At 39.0% G+C, this 23,224-nt stretch overlaps 1 protein-coding gene across 1 annotated transcript in view; it reads right to left on the minus strand.

The window, feature by feature from the left end:
* Positions 1-18,269, minus strand: part of FAM81B (family with sequence similarity 81 member B) — a gene marked incomplete at its 5' end in the record, with an annotated part of 35,099 nt that extends 16,830 nt beyond the window's left edge. The window contains 3 exons of the mRNA XM_081825585.1: positions 5,519-5,648; positions 13,256-13,374; positions 18,012-18,269. Coding sequence (XP_081681711.1) covers positions 5,519-5,648; positions 13,256-13,374; positions 18,012-18,269 — 507 coding nt within the window. The remainder of the gene's footprint in view (positions 1-5,518; positions 5,649-13,255; positions 13,375-18,011) is intronic.
* Between the last annotated feature and the right edge of the window lie 4,955 nt (positions 18,270-23,224).

Below are 23,224 nucleotides of genomic sequence, written 5' to 3' on the forward strand. Positions count from 1 at the left end.
AGGCAGACGTTTAACAGACTGAGCCACCCAGGCGCCCCTACTCTGTCAATTCTAAACTTAATTTATACATTTAACATGATTTCAATAAAAATTAAAATTGAGTTTGTTGATTTATTTGCTGAGACTATCCAGACTGATTTTAAAATCATATGCAAAAATAAACAATTATCACCAGGAAAAGGGAGAAAAGAAAGCAATGAAGGGGACTTGCTGTAACAGGTATTAAAAGTACTGGGGCACCTGGGTGGCTCTGTTGGGTAAGTGTCTGACTCTTGGTTTCTGTTCAGGTCATGATCAGATGGGTCAGATGGGTCGTGAGACTGAGCCCTGCATTGGACTCTGTGCTCAGCGGGAAGACTGCTCCAGAATGTCTCCCTCTGCCCTTCCCCCCCCACTCACGCGCACACTCTCCCCTTCTCTCTCTAAAATGAAGAAATAAATTTAAAAATATTAAAGTACTATAAGGCCTCACTGATGAAAATAATAATTAAAACACCTTATTAAGAAAAACTCCAAATGGATCAAGAATTTAAATATAATAGTAAAGCCATGAAAGTGCTAGAAGAAAATATGAATAATTCAGGCCTTTGTATGGGGAATTTCTTTCTAAGTGTGACTTAAAAGAAGCCAAAAAAGAAAAAACTGATAAATTTAGCTACAAATAGAGCACATAAGCATGCCAAGAGTCAAAAGATGACAACCTGGGAAAATGTATTTGCAGATCATATCATAGAGAAGGGCTCATCTCTCTAACATATAAAGAGCTCCTAGAAATTGAGAAGAAAAAGGAAAACAGACCAATAGGGAAATGGATAAAAGAGATGAACGGATAGCTCACTGAAAAAGAAATACAAATAGCTCTTGAAGATATGAACCTCATTCACAATAAGAGAGACTAAGCGAAACATAGAGACTATAGCTATCTTTTTCCTATAAGAATGGTAAAATTCAAAAGTCAACACCATTGGTGAGGCGATGGGGACATAGGACATTTTACATATTGTTGGTGGCTGTGCAATATGGTCAAAGCCCCACAGAGAGCAAGATCTTTCAAAATAACAACCATGTACTTTGACCCAACAATCACACTTCTGGGTGTTGAACCTACAAACATACCTACACACACACACACACACACACACGCACACACAGACATAAGTGCAAGGTTATACATTGCAGCATTGATTTGCAAGAGAGAAATATTAAAAATAGCCCGAATGTCCATCTGTGAGAGATTGGTTAAATGAGCTATTATACAGACAGGAAGAGTATTCAGTTATAAAAAAGAATGAGGAAGCTCTCCATATACTAATATGGCTGATCTCCAGGATCTATTTGTTTAGTTAGAAAAAATAGGATGAAAGACCTAAATGTGAGACAGGAATCCATCAAAATCCTCAAGGAGAAAATAGGCAGAATCCTCTCTGACCTCGGCTGTAGCAACTTCTTACTAGACATGTTGCCAGAAGCAAGGGAAACAAAGGCAAAAATGAACTATTGGGACTTCATCAAGATAAAAAACTTATGCACAGTGAAGAAAACAATCAACAAAACTACAAGGCAGCCTATGGAATGGAAGAAGATATTTGTAAATGACATATTGGATAAAGGCTTAATATCCAAAATCTATAAAGAGCTTTTCAAACTCAATGCCCTCAAAACCAAATAATCCAGTTAAGAAATGGGCAGAAGACATTTTTCCAAAGAAGACATCAGATGGCTAACAGACACATGAGAAGATGCTCAGCATCACTCATCATCAGGGAAATACAAATCCAAACCTCAATGAGATACCACCTCACCCTTGTCAGAATGGCTAACATTAACAACATAAACAACAGGTGTTGGCAAGGATGCAGAGGTAAGGGGAACCCTCTTGCACTGTTGATGGGAATGCAAACTGGTGCAGCCACTCTGGAGAACAGTATGGAGGTTCCTCAGAAAGTTAAAAATAGAACTACCTACCCAATGACCTAGCAACTGCACTAGTAGGCATTATCCAAAGGATACAAAAATACAGATTTGAATTATAGCAGCAATGTCCACAATAGGCAACTATGGAAAGAGCCCAAATGTCCATCAACTGATGAAACTGATGAATGGATAAAGAAGATGTGTATATATATATATACATATTGACTATAGTTCATCCTTAGTTTTTTTTAAGGTGATACATATGTATGATTCACAAATCAAAACTATATAAGAAAATGCAGGGGTGCCTGGGTGGCTCAGTCAGTTAAGTGTCCAACTCTTGATTTCGGCTCAGGTCATAATCTCAGGGTCATGAGATTGAGCCCTGCATTGGGCTCCACGCTCAGCAAGGAGTCTGTTTGAGATTCTCTCTCTGTCCTCCTCTCCCTTCACACCCCTCTCAAATCCCAGTGTACTCTCTCTCTCATACACTATACATATATATATACACAGAAACCAAGAGTCGGACACTTACCCAACAGAGCCACCCAGGTGCCCCAGTACTTTTAATACCTGGTACAGCAAGTCCCTTTCATTGTTTTCTTTTCTCCCTTTTCCTGGTGATAATTGTTTATTTTTGCATATGATTTTAAAATCAGTCTGGATAGTCCCAGCAGTCTGGAAAGTCCCAGCTTTACTTAAGCCATTGACTGGGAAGATGAGATTATATATATATATATAGATATATCTATCTATATCTATCTATATATATCACATCGTCATTCACATCTGAATGAATATATATATATTCATTCAATGAAATATTACTCAGCCATAAAAAAGAATGAAATCTTGCCATTTGCAATGATGTGGATGCAGCTAGAGTGTATTATGCTAAGTGAAATAAATCAGTCAGAGAAATACAAATATCATACGATCTCACTCATGTGTGGAATTTAAGAAAGAAAGCAGATGAACATATGGAAAGGGAGGGGAGGGAGAGAGGAAAATAAACCATAAGAGACTCTTAACGATAGAGAACAAACTGAGGGTTGATGGAGGGAGATGATGGGAGGGAATGGGATAGATGGCTGAAGGGTATTAAGGAGGGTACTTTTTGTGATGAGCACTTGGTATTGTATGTAAGTGATGAATCACTGAACTCTACTCCAGAAACTAATATTGCACTGTATGTTAACTGAGTAAAATTTAAATTAAAAAAAGCTAAAATAGGTGCATAGTAATATATATAATATGCTATCTATTTTGTAAAAAGGAGGAAATAAGAATATATTTGCATTTGCTTATATCTGCATAAAGGCATACTGAAAGGATCCACAGCAGCATAATAAAAATGGTTTCAGTGAGGAAATGAAAGAAGGTGATAACTGGTGACAGAAGTGGGCATGAACATTCTTGGTGTATACTTTTTAAAATATTTATTTATTTGAGAGAGAGTACACTGGGATTTGAGAGGGGTGTGAAGGGAGAGGAGCAGGACAGGGAGAGAATCTCAAACAGACTCCTTGCTGAGCGTGGAGCCCAATGCAGGGCTCAATCTCATGACCCTGAGATTATGACCTGAGCCGAAATCAAGAGTTGGACACATAACTGACTGAGCCACCCAGGCACCCCTGCATTTTCTTATATAGTTTTGATTTGTGAACGATACATATCATATGTATCATCTTAAAAAAAACTAAGGATGAACTATAGTCAATGTCACTTTTGAACTTAGATGCAGAGACAAATGCTGAATGATTACACAAGACTGTATAGCAGAAAATGCTGGAATGTTTCAGTATTGGGAAATGTATTGACATAGCACATTAGAAGTCCAAAGAGGTAAACAAGTGAACGAATAAAAACCCAAACCAGAAAACAACTAATATGATTTAGGCATTTGTTGATGTCTACAAGGCAACTTGTAAAGTTAAATATTCAGTCCTAATAAAAACTAAATACTAATAAAAACTAATGGAAGTAAGTAGGAACTGCTGGATACTTCCTTAACATGGTTAAACATATCAAACCAACAGCAAACAACAAAAGACATCTCCAGTATAATCAGAAACTAGAGAAGCTGTCCTCTATGACCATTATGACCATTTATGACCCACACATTGTATTTAACAGTGACCTGGACGTTCTGGTCATGGCTTTATGAAAAAAGTACTAAGGTTTTAAATCAGAAAACCAGAGATTAAGTGGTTATGATTTGTTGTTGATATGACTAAATATTTTGAAAAACAAAGAAATTGAAGAAAAACAAAGAAAATCAACCAAAAAAACGATTAGGACTTAATTAGATGGGTGTGTAGGTGTGGGCAAGGTGAGTCCAATGGGACTGCAGTAAACTATGTGCCCCTGTGAACCTTCTGCTCTTGATAAACTGGCTTGTACGAGCAAATAATCAAACACTGATCTCCACCCCCCCTAATTCCCAAAGGATTTTCACTTTGTTCTGCCCAAATGACTTCAGAAGAGATGTGCTTATCATTACATAAGATATGTGATAAAGTGGGGTGCCTGGGTGGCTCGGTCGGTTAAGTGTCTGACTCTTGATTTCGGCTCAGGTCATGACCGCAGGGTCATGAGATTCAGCCCCACGTTGGGGTCTGCACTGAGTGTGAAGCCTGCTTAAGATTCTCTCTCTCCCTCTCCCTCTGCCTCTACCCTTGCCTCCTGCTCGCTCTCAAATAAATAAATAAATAAATGTAACAAAGTAGGACAGGGAAAAATTTGCATTAGCTTCTTTACTTAAGCCATTGACTGGGAAGATGAGAAAGGAGAGGCATTTTAGGCAGAAAAGAGCACAAATAATATGGAGGCCATACTATATCTTAGAGTGAGTAGGGACCTACTGGCAGGTTGTTCAGTATCACTAGGTATGAGGGGTGAGCCAGGAAACATGGGGTGAGCTGAAGAGCTAAGCAGGGGCCAGTGTGGAGATGGCCTTTAAAACCAGGCCAATGGGGGATTTGTGTATTCTTTTGTGAGAGACATAACCTATTGTAGGGATGTAACATCATCAACTCACATTTAGCTCGTATCTTTAATAATAATAGCTTCCATGAGAAATTGCTTTGCTTATAATCTTTGGTTCTACAGTCTTTGAGGAAAACCCAGAGAGTAAGGGAATAACAGCAAAAGTGGAATCAAGCAGCATAGGCTTGCAATGGGTTGCTGTGTTGGAACATAGGAGGTGCTCATTAAATATTTGCTCATTCAACTGACAGTACTCATGGTATATACGCATGAGATGTCATATTTAAAGATTTTTTTTTTTAATTTATTCATTTGACAGAGATAGACACAGCGAGAGAGGGAACACAAGCAGGGGGAGTGGGAGAGGGAGAAGCAGGCCTCCCGCAGAGCGAGGAGCCCGATGCGGGGCTCGATCCCAGGACCCTGAGATCATGACCTGAGCCGAAGGCAGACGCCTAACGACTGAGCCACCCAGGCGCCCCGAGCTGTCATATTTAAGCTCTTTGGAAGAAAAGAGTTCTTTTGAAACATTACCACTTGACTAGGCATTTTGATAAGCTATAATGATCTGCTGTCTGTAACACGTAACTTAAGAGTTCCAAATATTTTCAGTTACCTTCACATCCAAGTTCTTAGAAACAGTTTCTAGGGCAGACATAAAATCTTGAATTGATTTTTCAGTTTTCCGGTGCTCGTGCCTGATGAAGTGAATGTCTCCAGAAAGCTTCACAATGCTGGAGTCACATCTAGCAGCAAGATGAAAATTGGTTGTGAGATCAATAGGTGCAAACATTTTTAATACTGCAGTAGGACGTGTGCATTCACCTGATAGCAAAAATTCTAAAGTTCTTTGAATAATGAGTTAGTAGATGTAGGAGCAAATGTAGAAATCTTCATTTTTCTCTTTTTTTCCTGATGGGAGTGAAACCACTTTGGATAATGATACATTGACCAAAATCAAAGAACTGGGTTGAAGTAGATGAAGACATTGGGAGAAAATGTGGAGAATTTTGGATTTTCAGTCTGATATATTAATTCAGTCAGAGGAGTTCCAACAGATTTTAATGTTTTGGGAATAATCCCTGCTGCCTATGGTTAGGCAAAATCGAAACCTTTTCCTGTTCTATATTGCATTCTGAATCCACTTTCCTCTGATTAGTCTCTTTCGTTGACTCCAAGATTGCCAATTCTCTTCTGGCTACAAAGAGCCCCAGGTTGCCATCATCTTCCAACCCATCTTCAAAAAACAATTTCCCTCCTCTCAGCCCCAATCAAAACTCCTGTTCCTCGAGTGGTCTAAGTCAAGTGTTGTCTTATATTAGGACAAAAACAATTCACACTAACATGTGAATAAAATTTTGGCCCAAAAGTTGCATTGGTGTCTTAAGGAAGGAACTCTAGTGTAAAGTGGGGTTGGAGTTGAAGATTAACCATCTTCCCAGCGTGTCAGGGAACCCCACCCCACTATCACCACTCAAGGCTTCTCCTGGGAGACAACAGGTTACAGATTGTCTTATACTTTCAATACACTCATATATGCATGAAAGATAGGGTGTAGAATGCTGAGGGACTGTGTTTTTTATATAAAGTTAACAGAGATCACTTTGAAGTTTGTAATTTTATAAAATAACTCTTTTGACTGTCCTCAAATAATATTTATTGGAAGCACATTTTCATGTTGTCACACTAAGTGCTATAAATATCGTTTGCTTTATAGCTGTCAATATTTTTTAGGATCTAGAAATGAATTTGTTTTTCTTAAGATTTTTGGTGCCAAAGTTGAGCCAAAAGTGAGTAAGATGGTAATTTTGCCTGGGAAGTCCCTTCAAGAGATACCAGGGGACTGTCGTGGGGGTGGGGAGACTGCTGGGAGGGAAAATTCGGAATTAATCTGATCAAAAATGGGAGCTAGCTTGCAACGCACCAAAGTCATGGGCAAAAGCCGTTTTGTAGAAACCGTTGTTGTCAAAACAAGTTCTATTGTCGGTTAGTTAGGATATTCTTACGTGAAGCCACATTAAGATCTCCAAAGGTTACACAGAAACAGTGACTGCTGCCGCCGCCCCCTGCCACTCCTCACCCAGCGCCCTCCTGGTTCCACCTTCAGCGACAGCTGGTCTGTGCCTTGTAGACTAGTGGTTAAGAACTGGTCTCCGGCATCACAGTGACCTGGCTTTGAATCTGCTATTTTCTAGCCTGATAGGGTTATTTAAGGATGAAAGGAGGGATGAACAGACAGGATTTAGCCAGTACCTGGCACTGAGGAAGCACCCCTACCCGATCAGCAGCTTTATTTATTGCTTCCTGCCTTCCCACGTGAACACAGATAGCGCCAGCCTAATGCTGCACGCTGATTTGTTTTGTTTACCTGGTTGTCTAATGATTCTTTATTCCTGATGTTCAGTCACTTCAACCAAGATATCTTGATTTAATTGTTCTTATAGCAATTTTTCTGGGATTACAGTCTGGATTTATAGATTCAAATCTTGTTTCAAGAAAGTTTTCTTCTCTTATACCCACGCATAGTTTTTTCCTGAAGAATTCGTTCTCTTTCTTCTTGAGGAGGTCCCAAAGGGTCTTTGTTGAATGAGTTTTACTTGTCTGCTGTATATATCATTTCTCTACAACTATTTTTATATTGAAAAACGTTTTCTTTTCGTTTTCTATGGTTTGCTCATGTTTGCTTTTTAAAAAATAAATTATTATTTGTAGTTGTATTTATTGCATTTGGAGGCCTTCCAAAGCATATTTCATCTCTGTAAAATTTCCACCTTATTCCTGAACAATTCCAGTTTCTCTCTCTCGTTCTTTTATGTGATAATCTCTTTTGGGGGAAAGCCCTTTTATTTCTTATTTTTTTAAATAATATTTGTTTATTTATTTTAAATAATATTTATTTTATGAAACTAAAACATGCCTATAGTTTAGAAGTCAGTAAAAACTAAAAGACTAATAACAAACTATAGTGGCTCCTTGCTCTGCTTCTTCCTGCTTTTCTCAGTTCTCCCCGGACACAGGTGCCTGTCTTTACCCCCAGTTTCAGAGGTTCCTGGCGAGGCCAACTCCTATGCCTTTTGAGAATTCTGTGGTGTAAAACCACATCATTCTCAGCTTACCCCACAGATTTAAAATTGGTTTTATTATGTCTGCTAAATCAGCTTCCACATGTCTGTCTATTTTCTAGGTTCCAAGATTTCTATGCTGATATCCTCTGTCTTTGTGGGTATGTTTTAAAGAGAAACATTATTTTTGCTGTAGATTTAGTGGGACTTTGGGAAGGAGCAAATTTACATGTGACTGATCAATCAGCAATCTTCTCTTTCTTTTGTTCTTAACTTCTTTGAAACCAGGAGAACCTTTGAACTCTTCCTGTGTTTTTTTGAGTAATTCTTCTCATTGAGGTATGTTCAGCAGCCTTATGTTTTTCTCTGTCTATTGATGGTGGTGGAGGCGATTTTATGCACAGCCTAGATTCTTCCAACTATTACTCTTACATCTTTGAATGATTCTGACTACCTGCAGATAGCTAAGTGTGTGTTTGGTGAGGAGTAGACCACATCCTCCACTTACGCTTTTGGTATCAAATCTGTTATTTCCTTAGGCCTGGCAGGGTGTGTGTGTGGGGGGGTACATCTCCCCATTTTCTCCTCAAAAACTAGACTGGTGTATTTCACAGCCAATCATTGAGTCCTAGATTCTCTGTTGTGACACTACAGGCCTCCTCCACTTCCTCTGCACGTAACATGTCAGTATTTCTCTCAGGTGTGAACTTGCAAGCATGGAGGTCTGTTCGAGATGATCAAAATAACGTGATCGCGTCCTCAGCTACACTCCCTAGCTGCTCTGTGTTACTGACCTGAGTCTCTAAAGGGCCACTTCCTATCTCTCCTATTTCCCACCTGAGCCCCTATGTAATATTGCTCCATTCAAATTATTTGGCCTATGCCTTTTAGGATTACAACTCTTGATTTGGAGCAAATTATTATGTTCGAGGTCGGAGGAGGACTCTACCAGTCCAGACATCACAGTAGTTGATAAGCGTATGCTGTTTGTGGTTAGCAGTTGTGGCAACTTCCAGGTTGTATTAAAGATGGAGTTTTTGTTTCCCTTCTTATATTTTTAACTGGCTTTAAGATGTCTCAAGTGAGAGAAGTGACGTGAAAATATTTTTATTTGACTATCCTTAATCAGAAGTTCCTACTCTTAGCTTTTCAAAAGTTGACGATATCCATGATATCATTATTATTTCTCCAAAGGATATGACTTTTGCTTTTAGTCACATATTAACACAATTTATTATTTTTTCATAAGCAAATCTGCCTTCGGGTCCCAAATCACCAAATGTGGCTAGAAGTTTGGCCTCCTCTGGCTACTGCTGCAGGCTATAAATCATAGCCATCCCTGTGGGTATTCTTTACGTATTTGCTTTTCCTCATTTGCACTTGAGACTATCATCTACCAAACAGAGGAGAGGGTATCAAAAGCAGGCCAGACAACTTTGAGAACCTCACCTCATTGGAAGTACTTGCTTTTCAACTGCCACTTATTTCGGAGTAGGGAATAAGGTGAAAAATCCAAAGCACATTGCCATTATTAAATACTGAGTTTGATTTATGCAACAGTAAAACGTTTGCTAAGAATTATGTTAAAATAACCAACGTAATCTCAGTTACGCCAAAATACTAATTGTAATGAAGGTCAGTATATGTGGAAAAACAGTCATTACTTCGGTCTCAACTTGTCCATTAGGCACTTGCCTGGCAAAAATGCACAAAATGGGAGAGGAAGAGTGAGTTTAAGTCTCATGGCTTTTAGCCAGATTCTGTCTCAGATTAACAAATAGATTTAAGAAATTTTCATAAAAGGGAGACATTTCAAGGAAAAAAAAGACCTTGTCCTAAAATCACTACTTAAGATTCATGGGGAAGGTAATTAAGCAATTGAAGAGTAAAATGGAGGAATAGGAGGCTCTTGGTTTCCCCTCCTCCTCTGGATGCACCAAATAAACAGCTACATACAGATCAGTTCCCTCTGAGAAAAATCCAGAAACTAAAGACTCCTACATATCAGGCAACTAAGAAAATATTGAAATGGGTAGGAAAAGCTGAGACACACTCACGCTGTAAACCCCATTCTTGGCACAGGGCCTTCCTTACAATTGGGGGAGACCCCCAAATCCCAGCTTCTCCCTGAGGAGTGAAATGTTTGGACCAAACAGCCACTCGAGAGACTGGCTTCCAAATCACCCCTCTCTAAGAGCTGATGGGGCTCATTTGCAAGTCCCTTGGGACCATAGAAAACAAAGAGTTAGCTTTAAATGACCACCAACATTAAAAAATAGACAAAGGATCTGAATAGACATTTATCCAAAGATGACATACAAATGACCAACAGGTACAATAAAAGGTACTCAACATCACTGATCACCAGGAAACTGCAAATCAAAACCACAATGAGATATCATCTTACACCTGTTAGGATGGCTATTATCAAAATAATAAAAAGATAACAAATGGTGACTAGTACATGGAGAAAAGAAAATCCTTGTATAGTATTGGTAAGAATGTAAATTGGTACAGCCGTTGTAGAAAACAGGATGAAGATTCTTTAGAAAACTGAAAATAGAACTATTACATCATCCAGCAACCCCTCTCCTGGATATATATTCAAAGGAAATGAAATCAGTACTTGGAAGAAATATCTGCACTCCCACGTTCATTGCAGCAATATTCACAATAGCCAAAAAATGGAAACAACCTAAGTGTCTGTTGACAGATGAATAAAGAAATTGTGACACACACACACACACACAGATTCTGATTACAATTTAGACTCAAAAAAGGACATATTGCCATTCGCAAATACGTGGCTAAAACTGGAGGACATTATGCTAAGTTAATTAAGGTAGACACAGAAAGAAAAAAAACCTCATCATCTCATATAGAATCTGAAAAAGTAAAGTACATAGAAGCAGAGAGTAGAATGGTGGTTGTCCAGGGTGAGGAGGTGGGGGAAATGGGGAAATGTTGGTCAAAGATTACAAAGTTACAGTTAGGTAGGACGAACATGCTAGAGACCTAAGGTACACTTGTGATGATCATAGTTAATAATGTTGTATTGAAGAATGGAAATATGCTAAAGTAGATTTCCGATGCTCTTATCACACACATAAAATGGTACCTATGTGAGGAGAAGATATATTAATTAGCTTGACTGTCATAATCATTTTAGTATGTGTATATATATATAAAATCATCATGTTGTAGACTTTAAATATAAATAAGTTTTATTTTTAAGAAAGGAGACAAAAAGGAAAAAAGTAAATTAGAGCAGAGCAAAAGGAGTTGCACATCTTGTTCTTGATATTATTCCATTCATGTATTGGTTTCATTTAAATCTGTTATTTTATCTTATATGTAAGGCAGAATTTACAAAAATAGAAGAGTAGGTTTGTAAGCAGTTTGCAGAAAAGATAAATAGTTGAGTCATCATCAGCACACCACCAAATGGAACCAAATTCTAAGTTTATTCAAAACAGATGTTTGGTATTTATCTTTGGAAAATTATGGCACATCTAAGTCTGATGGTGGGTTTGCTAGTGTTTTATTATTTTGCTTCATAACTTACCCAAATATTATAAAGTTTCCTTTGTATGTATCAAATATGATATAATGAAATATAGAATTTTGTATATTTTGGACTCATAAACATATATTTATAAATAATATAATTACATATCTGTGTGTGTGTACACATAGGTACTATTTCCATAGATTCTGTTTTCCTAATGTCTGTTACCTGCTCTGGACTTTCATGGCTAGTGCTTTAGTTTAAGCCCTTGACATTTGGCACCTTGATTGCTGCAATACGCTTCCTTTCATTTTCATGTTTGCTTTCTGCACCGCAGCAATCCAGCTACTACTAGAGTGTCACTAAATATGTCATCCCCTTACTTAAAATCTTCCCATGGTTACTTATAACCTTCTATGTAAAGTTCAGACTTTTTTCCTTGGCCCACAAGATCCCTCAGCATCCAATCTAGACCACCTTTGAGCTTCATCTCCCCATCTCCCATCTCTCCCTAAATGCAAACCCCAAAATACCAAAACTAAAACACTCTTCTCACAGGTAGCCCCTTGAACATGTCACAGTAATTCATCCCTCAGTTCTTTTGCACATATTATTCTTCCTATCTGAAGTGCATTTTCCATCCTTCCTTGTCTAGCGAACTGCTATGGATCCTTCAAAACTCATCTCAAGTGTCACCTCCTCCAGGAAGACTTCCCTACGCCTCAGTCTGATTTGGATATTCCCATGGCACCACAGGCTTTCATTGTAGTGTTCGTCTCATTTCTTATATTTGGAGCTTGTTTTCCCAGGTAGACCATAAACCGGGGGTCATGGGGAATTGGAAGTGGACCATGTTGCTGAATCCCTGAATCCCAGCATACTGCCTGGTATACACATCTTGTTCTTGATATTATTCCATTCGTGTATTGGTTTCATTTAAATCTGTTATTTTATCTTATATGTAAGGCAGAATTTACAAAAATAGAAGAGTAGGTTTGTAAGCAGTTTGCAGAAAAAATAAAAAAATGGGGATACAGCATAGAGCTTAATGCATTTTTTGTTGTTGTTGAGTTGAATGGATAGATACTCTAAGAGAAGTTTGTCCTAGGTATTGATCACCTATTCTTGTTTGGTCGTTGACATTTCGGAGCAGATTAACAAGATGGAGGTTGGGTATTCCAGGAGAGAGGAAAGAGGTGCTGGCAGACGATATAGAGTCGCAAAGGTGTCTACAGTCAGCCGTTCACAAGTGATCTTTGGTGTGCCTACTGGGGTGGTCCTGCCATTGTCAATACTCACAGATTTTTGCTAACCTGTATAACATTAATTCTTTTGATTTAGAAATATCATTTGAAAGATGTTACTCAAAATTTTATCCATTAGGAAGTAAGTCCCTTTTGTTAGACTTTTAAATGTCATTCGTATATGTTTTTAATGTTTTAATCATTAGAATTTGACACATCTGGGGATTTTGTTTGTGGCTATGAGGCTGTGTCTTTGCATAAGATGTTGGTATTTGGACAATCCAGGGCTATAAAGACAATAATGATTCTTCTCACTTTCAGATGGAACCAAACTGGACATTGCCTATAAGGGGTCTCTCATAAAACCCTGGAGTCTCACAGGTGGTATGAGGCTTTCAAATTCTATCATACACTTTCTCAACTACTACCTCATCAGTTTAGCCTCATGTAAAGACAATATCTACTTTTCTACTATATGGAACTTATTTGGGAATGAGAATTCAGTGAGCAAGAACTGACTGTTAGATGCTTCTTCTCACCTGGCTACTCTTCCTCGAAGATCTCCAACTCCTTGAAGGTGTTTGGTGTTTAGCTCCCGTACTGCAAAATTAGTTCCTGTGGCCACCTGGTCTCGAGCTCTTATTTGGTCTTCCAAAACCTGTAATTTTGAGAGAAAATTCCCATTAATTTCCCATCCCACATGATAAGAAAATATAGTTTAAAGCAGAGGCTACCAAATCGAATGCCTTTCCTAACTAGGCTGGTAGTGTAAAGGAGTGAGAGAGTCCTATGTCAGAGAGAGGCAGTCCCTGCCTTATCTGAGGGAGGCAGCGATGGCCTGATCCCAGCAGATTGTTGCCAGATAGGAATAATCTAGAAATCTAGATTTTATGTTAAATATTTTGATTTTTAAAAAAGATTTATTTCAGACAGAGAGAGGGAGTGAGCACAAGCTCAATTGAGGGAGTGAGAGGAGGGGCAGAGGGAGAGAGAGAATCCCAAGCAGACTCGCTGCTGAGTGTGGAGCCCAATGCGGGGCTGATCCCCTGACCCTGAGACTATGACCTGAGCTAAAACTGAGTTGTAAGCTTAACTGACTGAGCCACCCAGGCACCCCTAAATCTTCCAGTTTTTAAATATTGACATCTTAGTCAAAATCTTTTATAAACACAATATGGGCCAAATAAAACATACTTATTGTGCTGTTATGGCCATGAGCTGCCATTTGGAACACTGATATTCAAGCTTTTCACAAAAACCTGTTTCAGAATTGGTGGTGGATTTAGAAAAAGGGATCCCTCACATGGCATCAGGCAAGACCCCTCACAGATTGACTCAGAAGCACAGTGAAGCTAATATCACTAACACAAGCAAATCTGAATCAGACTGTTTCACTCACATGGAGTGAAAAAGATTTATTTTCTTGGTTTTTTAGAGAACACGAGAGAGTCATGGCTTGAAGTGTGTTCAGATTTTACCCTTGAGTATCCTTAGTCATGTCTTCAGTAGTTCTTGGTATTCTGAAATAGACCTGACTGTTTTACTCTACCAGGTTGGTGGTTCCAAGAATAGTAGTTTAAAATTTTTTCACACTCATATGTAAGTATTAATTTAAAAATTAAAAAAAAATTCTGCTTATCCATAGACAAAATTTCTATCTTACTTGACATTCAAACAAATTCTAGTGTAAAGTGAAGATATATAAAATAATTCATATTTATTCATAAAAAAGTGAGAGTATAATACAAGTTCATGATTTGGCGAAACATTTTAGTTGCTGTATTTGACCAAGGCCTGAACTATGTTTAAATTTATGTTTATGAATTTTTTGAGGAAAAGAAGGATTTTTGTAACAAATGAATGATAGAAATTTTAAAGACCATATACAGGATCTTTCTCATTTGTAAACTGGCAGATTGAGACCACCCAAGGGCAAATAAAATTTTAACTGAAAACACAGAAGTGTCAAGAACACTAGCTAGAGTTTTTTTGTTTTCATTTGTTTTTGTATGCATGTAGGTGTCTTAGTCCATTCAGGTTGCTCTAACAACATACCACAGACTGGGTGGCTACTAAAGAACAGAAATTTATTTTTCACAGTTCTGGAGGCTAAAACTCCAAGGTCAGGGTGCCAGCATGGTCCAGTTCTGGTGAGAGCCCTCTTCTGGGTTGCAGACTGCCTACTTCTTACTGTGTCCTCACGTGGTGGAGGGGCTAGGGAGATCTGTGGGGTCTTTTTTAGGAGGGCACTAGTCCTATTCATGAGACCCCACCTCCTAATATTATCACATTTGACATGAGATTTCAACATATGAATTTTTGGGGAGAGGGGACAGACACAGACCTTCAGACCATAGAATAGATGTTGTTTTGCTTTATTTTGGTAAAGAATTGTGATGAAAGGGAAATTGCCCTACTAAACACTAAAACATTATATGAGACAAAGATAAATACATCAATGTAACTAAATAGATATGCATACCTAAATAGATCAATGTAATGTAATGAAGGTCTTGGTAAATGTAAGAAAGAAAGGTGCTATTCTTGAGGCTCACAGATCACTGGGGGAGGAATTTCACAAATAGTGTTGGGATCTCTGGTTATTATTCAGAAAACAATCTGTTTAGATCCTTATCTCATGACATACATCAATATAGATCTTAGAAAAGTAGATTAAAAATATAGATAAAAAGTTCAGCCATAAAAATAACAGATAATACAGGTGATTATTTCAGTTCTAAATGAAGACATTTCGATTCTTAAAACTAATGAGAGAAATCTCAGAGCAAAATATTGGAATGTTTAACCTTATGTAAAATGTGATAGAAACATTGTAAATATAACTAAGGTGTAAACAACAAACTGGAAAAGCGTTTATAACGAACGTTATTGCCAAGGATTTCAGTTCTGTGCTATGATCAGCATGCGCTTGTTGGTGAAAGCCAATTATGCCTATCTTTTCCCATCTTTGTGTTTGGTGTTTTGGTGTTTGAAATCAATCATAGTGAGAGTATTAACACCATGGAAATAGGCAAACGCTACAAACCAAGTTTTTATCCTCCAGAAAATATTTGACTGCTGGTTGTTAAACATTTGCCAGGGTACCACCAACTATTATCCTTAATTAATAAAAAAATCTCATCAAATCAATAAGAATTAAAAAGTACTAAAACTCCAAAAGTTAGATTGGCAAAAGACATTAATAGATGATTGACAGAGAAAATGCAAATGGTTACAGTCACTTTCAGAAAGTGAAAAAAAGAGAAAGATCTCATTTCTATCCCATCAATTTAGCAAAGTTAAAACAACAAATCTCAATGCTGTCATGGGCACAGTGAAAAAGCATTCTCATATAATGCTAATGGAAGTGTAAGTAAGTATAAACTTTCCAGCAACCATTTTGGCAACATGCATCAAGAGCTTTTACGGTGTTCACACCCTGAAGTTCCACTTCTAAGAATATATACTATGGAAAGAAGCCAAATACAGACATACATTTATGCACAAAGATATTTTAATATTAAGATAATAATTTAGGAAATCATGGTGTAAGCACCATGCAAAGAACCTTTAATGACATGTGAGAGTTTATGATATAATTTTATATTAAAGATTGTGCCTACAAATGTAGTCTCAGCCTCCTGAATGGAATATGTGGAAGGACTTGAGGGAAATAACTCTGGCTGTTTGTAGAGATTGCCATTTGTTGGTGGAATTATGAGATTTTTTTTCCCCAGGTTTTAACATTTTTTCCTAAGTTTTCACAATAATCTATAATGAACAAGTATTGCTTTTATAAGTTGATGGGAAAAAACACAAGAAAGCAATGTTTTACATAAAATTATTTCTTGAGTTTAAATTAATTTTAAAAAAATTTGTAATTAGCTGCCAGCTTGAAAAACAGATAATTTGATTATGAAAAGGAATAAGCAACTTAAGTGTTACAATTATGGTTGATTAAAAACAATTTTTTTCATTCCTCTCAAAAGCCCAAGTCCAGCTTCAGCTCACACTCAAACCCATCTCGCTGGTCAATTGGCAAGGGCTGACCTGGCTAATGAGTTCAAGTTTTCAAAAAAATACTTAAGTAGCATCTATTTTTCTGTAAAGTGCCTGGCACTCTATAGTCTTAGTTATTTACTAGAGGTAGCCTATTAGTTTCTTCTTGATAATGTTTTAACTATGTTATCTACAGACTTTAAAATATTTTCTAATTCAGTTTACTACACAGACCAGCCCTCCTCATTTTCCCTATATATGCCAACCCCTCAACAGGATTGCAAATATTTTGAGATTTTACAGTTTTTAGAAAATGTTTTGTCTTTTTTTCAGAGCTAATCTACAACAATCAATTATTCTAGGAAAAGAAACTCTTAGCAAGATTTCTAGAGATCTGGAAACTTTCCCCCCTTAATGTGAAGAGTATTTTATTGAGGTATAATTAGTATGTATTAAAAGGTACAAATCAAAGTGTGTATCTGGATGGATTTTGACAAATATAATCAACCATGTAACAACCACCCAGATGAAAATATAGACCATCCTAGAACCATTTTGATATTTCTGAGAATGCTATTTTCTTTTTAATTACCAACAAGTTTTGACTTTTAAATTGGTATCTTATTTGAGCACTAGTGCTGTCCTTGATTTTGTCATTATCTCAAAAGCACTGAGCCGCTAACCTCTTGTCACTTTCTTAACACTATTATGCCTAGAAACACCTTTGACCACTTTGAGAAGTGCACTGACTTTTTAGGAGTCAATTCATTATGTGCTAAATACCAATAAAATACCTTCTAAAAGTTCACTAAAATTTTTGATGATTACATGAAAAGAATCTTGGAGATTTAGATTAAAATGTATCTGACATACTGTTAAACAATTCTCTCTGCTGTCACAGAATAGACACTAAATGCTTTTTGAATAGAATTTCCTTCTACTTTTTGGCATAAATGAGCAGTTGAAAAGTTGAACTGGGGGCGCCTGGGTGGCTCAGATGGTTAAGCGTCTGCCTTCGGCTCAGGTCATGATCCCAGGGTCCTGGGATCGAGTCCCGCATCGGGCTTCCTGCTCCTTGGGAGCCTGCTTCTCCCTCTGTTTCTCTCTGTCTCTCATGAATAAATAAATAAAATCTTTAAAAAAAAAAGAAAAGTTGAACTGTTTTCCTCTGGGGCAACATGTTGTAATCACTTAAACTTAAGCCATAGTGTCTCATTTCTATAGTTGAAAGATGATATTGGTGGTTGATAATTGTTGTCAAACAATGATGTCAACATAAGGAAAATAAAGAACTACCTCAATATTTTGGCTGAGTTTTTTGACGATGCTGGTGATGGTCTGAATGTGGTTTTCCAGTAGCTTCCTGGCAAGCAATTCCTCTTTTTGAAAGCCGTGGGTCCCCTGAAGACAAGCAGAGATGTCATCCTTGATGCGGAAGGCTTGTTCAAGGAGGATCGCGATGGTGCGCTCCTGCTTGTTCAGTCTGTCTTCTAGCTGACTTTTCTGGGTGTTTGGAATCACAGGAAGGAACGAATGACCCCTGGTCAGGAAAAAGAAACAACACCAGGGGCGTTACAAGAATGAGTAGGAGGAGCCAGAAGCAGAACTTGCATCTTCACTTCTACTACAGTCTTGTCTCCCCTGTTTGGAAGTTTGGGAGGATCCTAAGCCCCAGCCTGGTTAGAATCCTGGTTTGCATCTCATCTAAGAAGATCTGACTTCTGCCTTGGTCTTACGTTATGCATTTTTCATGTTTCCTAAGCAGGAATCATTTCACACTTTACCCGCTATTCTAACAAGCCAGTTAGATCCATATAAATTTAATGCCTGAAAATTCGACTGAAGAGAGTGTTGCCTTCTAAGGTGGGAGAAATGATAGCTCAAAGGCAGAGATTCACAAAAGAATCAGAAGTTCAGCGAAAAAGTAAACACAGTAAATTAGAAAAAGAAACTGAAAGGCTAGGGCTCGTTAGTATTAGGGTAAAGAAACATGTAAGATCCTGATAACCTCTACTGGCATTATTATATTCCTCTTTCCCTTCACAGATAAGCTTCTTAAAGGACAAGCTACTTTTGTTTTGTCCTTTTTTTTTTTTCCTTTATTGAATTTACTTTGCTTGTTTTTGTGACCTACTCTCTGAAGAAAGGAAATGAGTTGCACAGTCCCTCCGGAGTAAAATTTCCTGGGCTCACTATGGTCTTGACCAAAATGCTGACCTGTCGTGACTGCTGGCTTCCTATCCTCTCTGCCTCCTAAAACCTTGGAGGATCTAGAAAGGAAACTTAGAAAACTTTGAAAAACCCTTGTGCTGTGGGGGTTATTTTAAGCTGGTGAATGTGTACAGTAGGGTGGTGTATTGGGTGCCATTATGTGCCCCCCAGCTTCCTTTTCGGGAAGGAGGGGCTTATTTCTCCAAGCGTTGGGAGGGCTGCCAGTTTGACAGACCTCAGCTAACAGCTTCTCTGGGAACAGCCTTGGTGAAGAGAGTCACTTTTGCCCAGCGCTATGCCCACTTCCTGGGGCAACTTGAACTTAGTGATAGGTCAACATGTGAGAATGAAGGCTTGGCACGCCTGCTCTATCTCAGAACAACTTGGGAGGACCGTCCCAGCTTCAGAGCTCCCTGTGGAATCGTATCATGATACTTTTCTTTCTTCCCAATTCTGTTTCCTTCCCTTCCGACGGTGACCCCAGAGCACTCCATGTGAGCCTTCTGTTCACCAATCTCCATCTCAGAGCCTGTTTCGTAGGCAAGCCAACCTCAGTCAGATGGCTCCTCGGGCCTAGGGCAAGAGATAGCTCAGGGAGGCTGGGGGAGAGTAAAATGCGGAAGAAGGACTGGTGTAGTTCTGCTTTTGCTTCTTCCCCTTGATAGCCTTGGGACAAATGCTCTATCTGTGTGAAATTTCAGATTCTTGTTTAAGTGTCCTCAAGAGTCAGATCAGGCAAGGCAGAAGGCCTGCGTTGGTAAGAACCTGAAACAACAGTAACAAAAAACTTGGGGAGCAACTGACCTTGGGCATTTGTTTTTACACCGTCCTACCCACAGGCCCCAGGGGTGGAAAAGCAACTGGTCTCCTACTGTTACTTCTTCCTGAGGAGCAAAGGTGAAAACCTGACAGGGCAAGTTATTTTGTAAGATGAGGAGTGGTTGATTGTGGTTTTACTGTGCCTGGGGCTCATCCACACCCTGCCCCCTGAGTTTACTGGAGTTGACAACCCCCAGGGAAATTAATTCCTGGGCCAAAATAGCAAGACATTTGAGGAGCACAGTCTTTTCCAAAACCAACTAGCCCACAAATAATCTGCTGGGTTTTCCCATGTAAGAGAAATAGTAAGATATATGCAACAAGACATTTTTTATTTGTATTTTAATTTTTTTAAAGATTTTATTTATTTGCTAGAGTGAGAAAGAGCACAAGCAGGGGGAGCGGCAGTCAGAGGGAGAGGGAGAAGCAGACTCCCCGCTGAGCAGGGAGCCCCACTCAGGACTCGATCCCAGGACCCTGGGATCATGACCTGAGCCGAAGGCAGATACTTAATGGACTGAGCCACCCAGGTGTCCCGACAAGACATTTTTTAAAAGGCTAGTAAACAATAAAAGAAGGGAAGATGTTAGCAGAATGAAAACAAAAAACTGGAAAACATAAAAAAGTAAACTAGAAATATTAGGCATAAAAATTATAATAGTCTAAATAAAGAAAAAAGATGAGATAAATATGACAGAGGAAATAGCTGAAGGATGAACTAGTGATTTGGGAGACTGGAATGAGGAAATTTACCAGACAGAAGAAAGGGTCACACAATTCAGATATGTCAGGGTCAAAATTTGAAACTCATCTGTGTGACTCCAAAATCAAATGTTAAGCTTAACTCTCCTATATTCCTATAATTCCAAGAGATAATAAGCAGAAGCAGGGGACACAATTTGATTAATGCTACTCATGTGATCTCTTAGAGTGGCAGCAGAAACGACACATAGACACATAGAAGTGTCCCTAGGCTCCATATCCACTCTTTCCCGAGTTCTTTCTTCTTTTCTTGGTCCTGGCCACTATTATCTCCTCTACTTCTGTGTCTGAACAAAAAGTGTATCTTCTACATAGCAGCTAGAGTGGTCTTCTAAAAGTCTAAGACCCTCCAATGGCTTATCCATTCTCTGAGAATAAAATCCTTGCTCTCATTTCCAACATCAGCTCCTCCCACTCTTCCATCCATTCACTCTTATTCAACCACATGGATCTTCTTTCTGTCCCGCAAACATGCCAAACTAGTTCCTCACCCAGAGCCTAAGCACTTGCTGTTCCTGCTGCTTGGAATGCTCTTCACTGCAGTCACTTCATGGTCGCCTCCTTCTCATCGTTTTTATCTCAAATCCAGTATCCCCTCCTCAGACAAGTCTACTCCTCAGTCACTTTCGTTCTTTCTTTTTTAAAAATTATTTTTATTATTTATTTGTCAGAGGGAGAGAGAGGGCACAAGCAGGGGGAGCGGCAGGCAGAGGGAGAAGCAGGCTTCCCACTGTGCAAGGAGCCCAATGCGGGACTAGATCCCAGGACTCTGGGGATCATGACCTGAGCAGAAGGCAGATGCTTAACCGACTGAGCCACCCAAGCGCCCTTCCTCAGTCACTTTCTATCATCATACCCCATTTCATCTTCTCCCCAGCATTTGTCATTATCTAAAATTATCTTACTTCCTTATGTTTATTTTCTGCCCTCCATCACTAGACTAAAAGCTTACTGTGGGCAGGGGCTTTAGCTAACTTGTTCTCCACACGGTCTCCAACACTGAGAAGGGTGCCTGACATGAAGTAGGTAGTCAATAAATATTTGTTGACTGACTGTTTTTTCTAGCTGGACTGTTTGTTCCCTTAAGGCTGAGTTGTTGGAAATTGGGGAGGGGGGGCGGGAATGGTGCCATAAAGCTACAGGTTGGGAGAGCCTCAAGGTTTACAGTTTCATCTCTTGGGCAGTATAAAGTAGCCTCAGCCTCAGCCGAGGTGAAGCTCCTCTTTCCTTTCCCCTGCACAAAGAAGGCTTTGCTGAGGGTTTCATTAAATTCCCTCTACCACTCATTTGGCTCAAAAATGTTCTTCTGGAAAATTACCAAATGGAGCCTCATATATATGTAAAATCCATTCCTCTAAAACCCCAGCATGCTGACGGTGCTCCCCTGGATGGGCTGTGTGAGTCACAGGCAGAAGGGAAGAGGATGTCGGGCCCTGCTGACAGTGACACATAGCCTAGTGGCAGACTGCACATATACTTGCGCTCTTCCTTGAGCAAGTGCTTCTTTCTGGCCTCTCCACAATCTGCAGCCTGCATGTGTCAGTAAAAGAGTGTTTGGTTCCTAGACTTCCACCCCATACAGACACTTGTGAATGATGCTGCATTCCTCTCAAAATTGAGTATTTGTGTACTCTTAGGTGTTCCCAGTGTGGCACATATTGTTGGTTAACTCCTTGTAGCCACCCTGCCAACCCTCGCTGCTTCTGCCTGATTTGGTTCATCCTCCCATCCACCATGTCCTTCAGCGGGGCACGTGAATCATGGTGGTCTCCTTCTGGGTTGAGATGCAAGTGGTTTAAGGAGAAGCATGTGAAGTGATTCTGGCCAGTCCGGTGAAAGGGGAAACCTCTTGTGGGGTTTCGGGTAAGGTTTCTTTGCTTTCAAGAAGAGATACATAAGAAGAAACTTCCCACTTGTTTGCTGGATGTTGTCATGTCTGTGTGTGATGTCTGGAGCTGCTGAAGCCATCTTGTGATCATGAGGGAGAATAGGGTGGCAGGGAAGAAGGATAGGAAACACCTGCTTGATGATGTTAAGCCTCTAAATTAACCAAACTCTAGATTTATAAAAATGTGAGCTAATCAACCATTTTGGTTGGAGTTTGTGTTATGTGTAGCTGAAAGCACTGTATCTATAATAATCTACCAATAAAAATGACAGTTGAAATAAAAAATACGTCAGCAAGTATGTACTAAATATCTACTCTAGTCCATGCTTAATATACAGTGGTCTGTCCCTCAAGGAACTTAGTCTAATTCAGTATTTCTCATAAAGAAACTTGAACTAGTACGATGAGGGTGGAGAAGGGAGGGAAGTTGTTACAACGCAGATTCCTTGGCTCTCCCATAGATTCGTTCAATCATAATCTTGAAGGTTGGGAGGGACACCGCAAGAATACATATTTGAAATAAGCACTTAGGTGTTTCTAAATGTCTTCTAAATATTGAGCATCATTGATTTATGTAAGATGGGTCATGTGAATCAGTGAATGTGACAAGGCAGAATAGAATGAAGTGCTGATGCGTCAAATAGAGAATATGAGCTCTCAGGTCAAGTGAGTAGTCAGAAGCAGTTTGGCAAGGTGGTAGACAAGATAGACTGAGGGTAGAGTATGGGTTCCACCATTCACCAACCAAGTGTTTCAATTAAATTCATCCTTCAGTGGGGCTACCAGGCCTACTTGGCTGTATGGTTGTGAAGCTCCGTACAGCTCCTGT

The sequence above is a fragment of the Leptonychotes weddellii genome, chromosome 7 (assembly GCF_054177405.1).
Source record: "Leptonychotes weddellii isolate Sample4059 chromosome 7, ASM5417740v2, whole genome shotgun sequence".
NCBI lineage: Eukaryota > Metazoa > Chordata > Mammalia > Carnivora > Phocidae > Leptonychotes > Leptonychotes weddellii.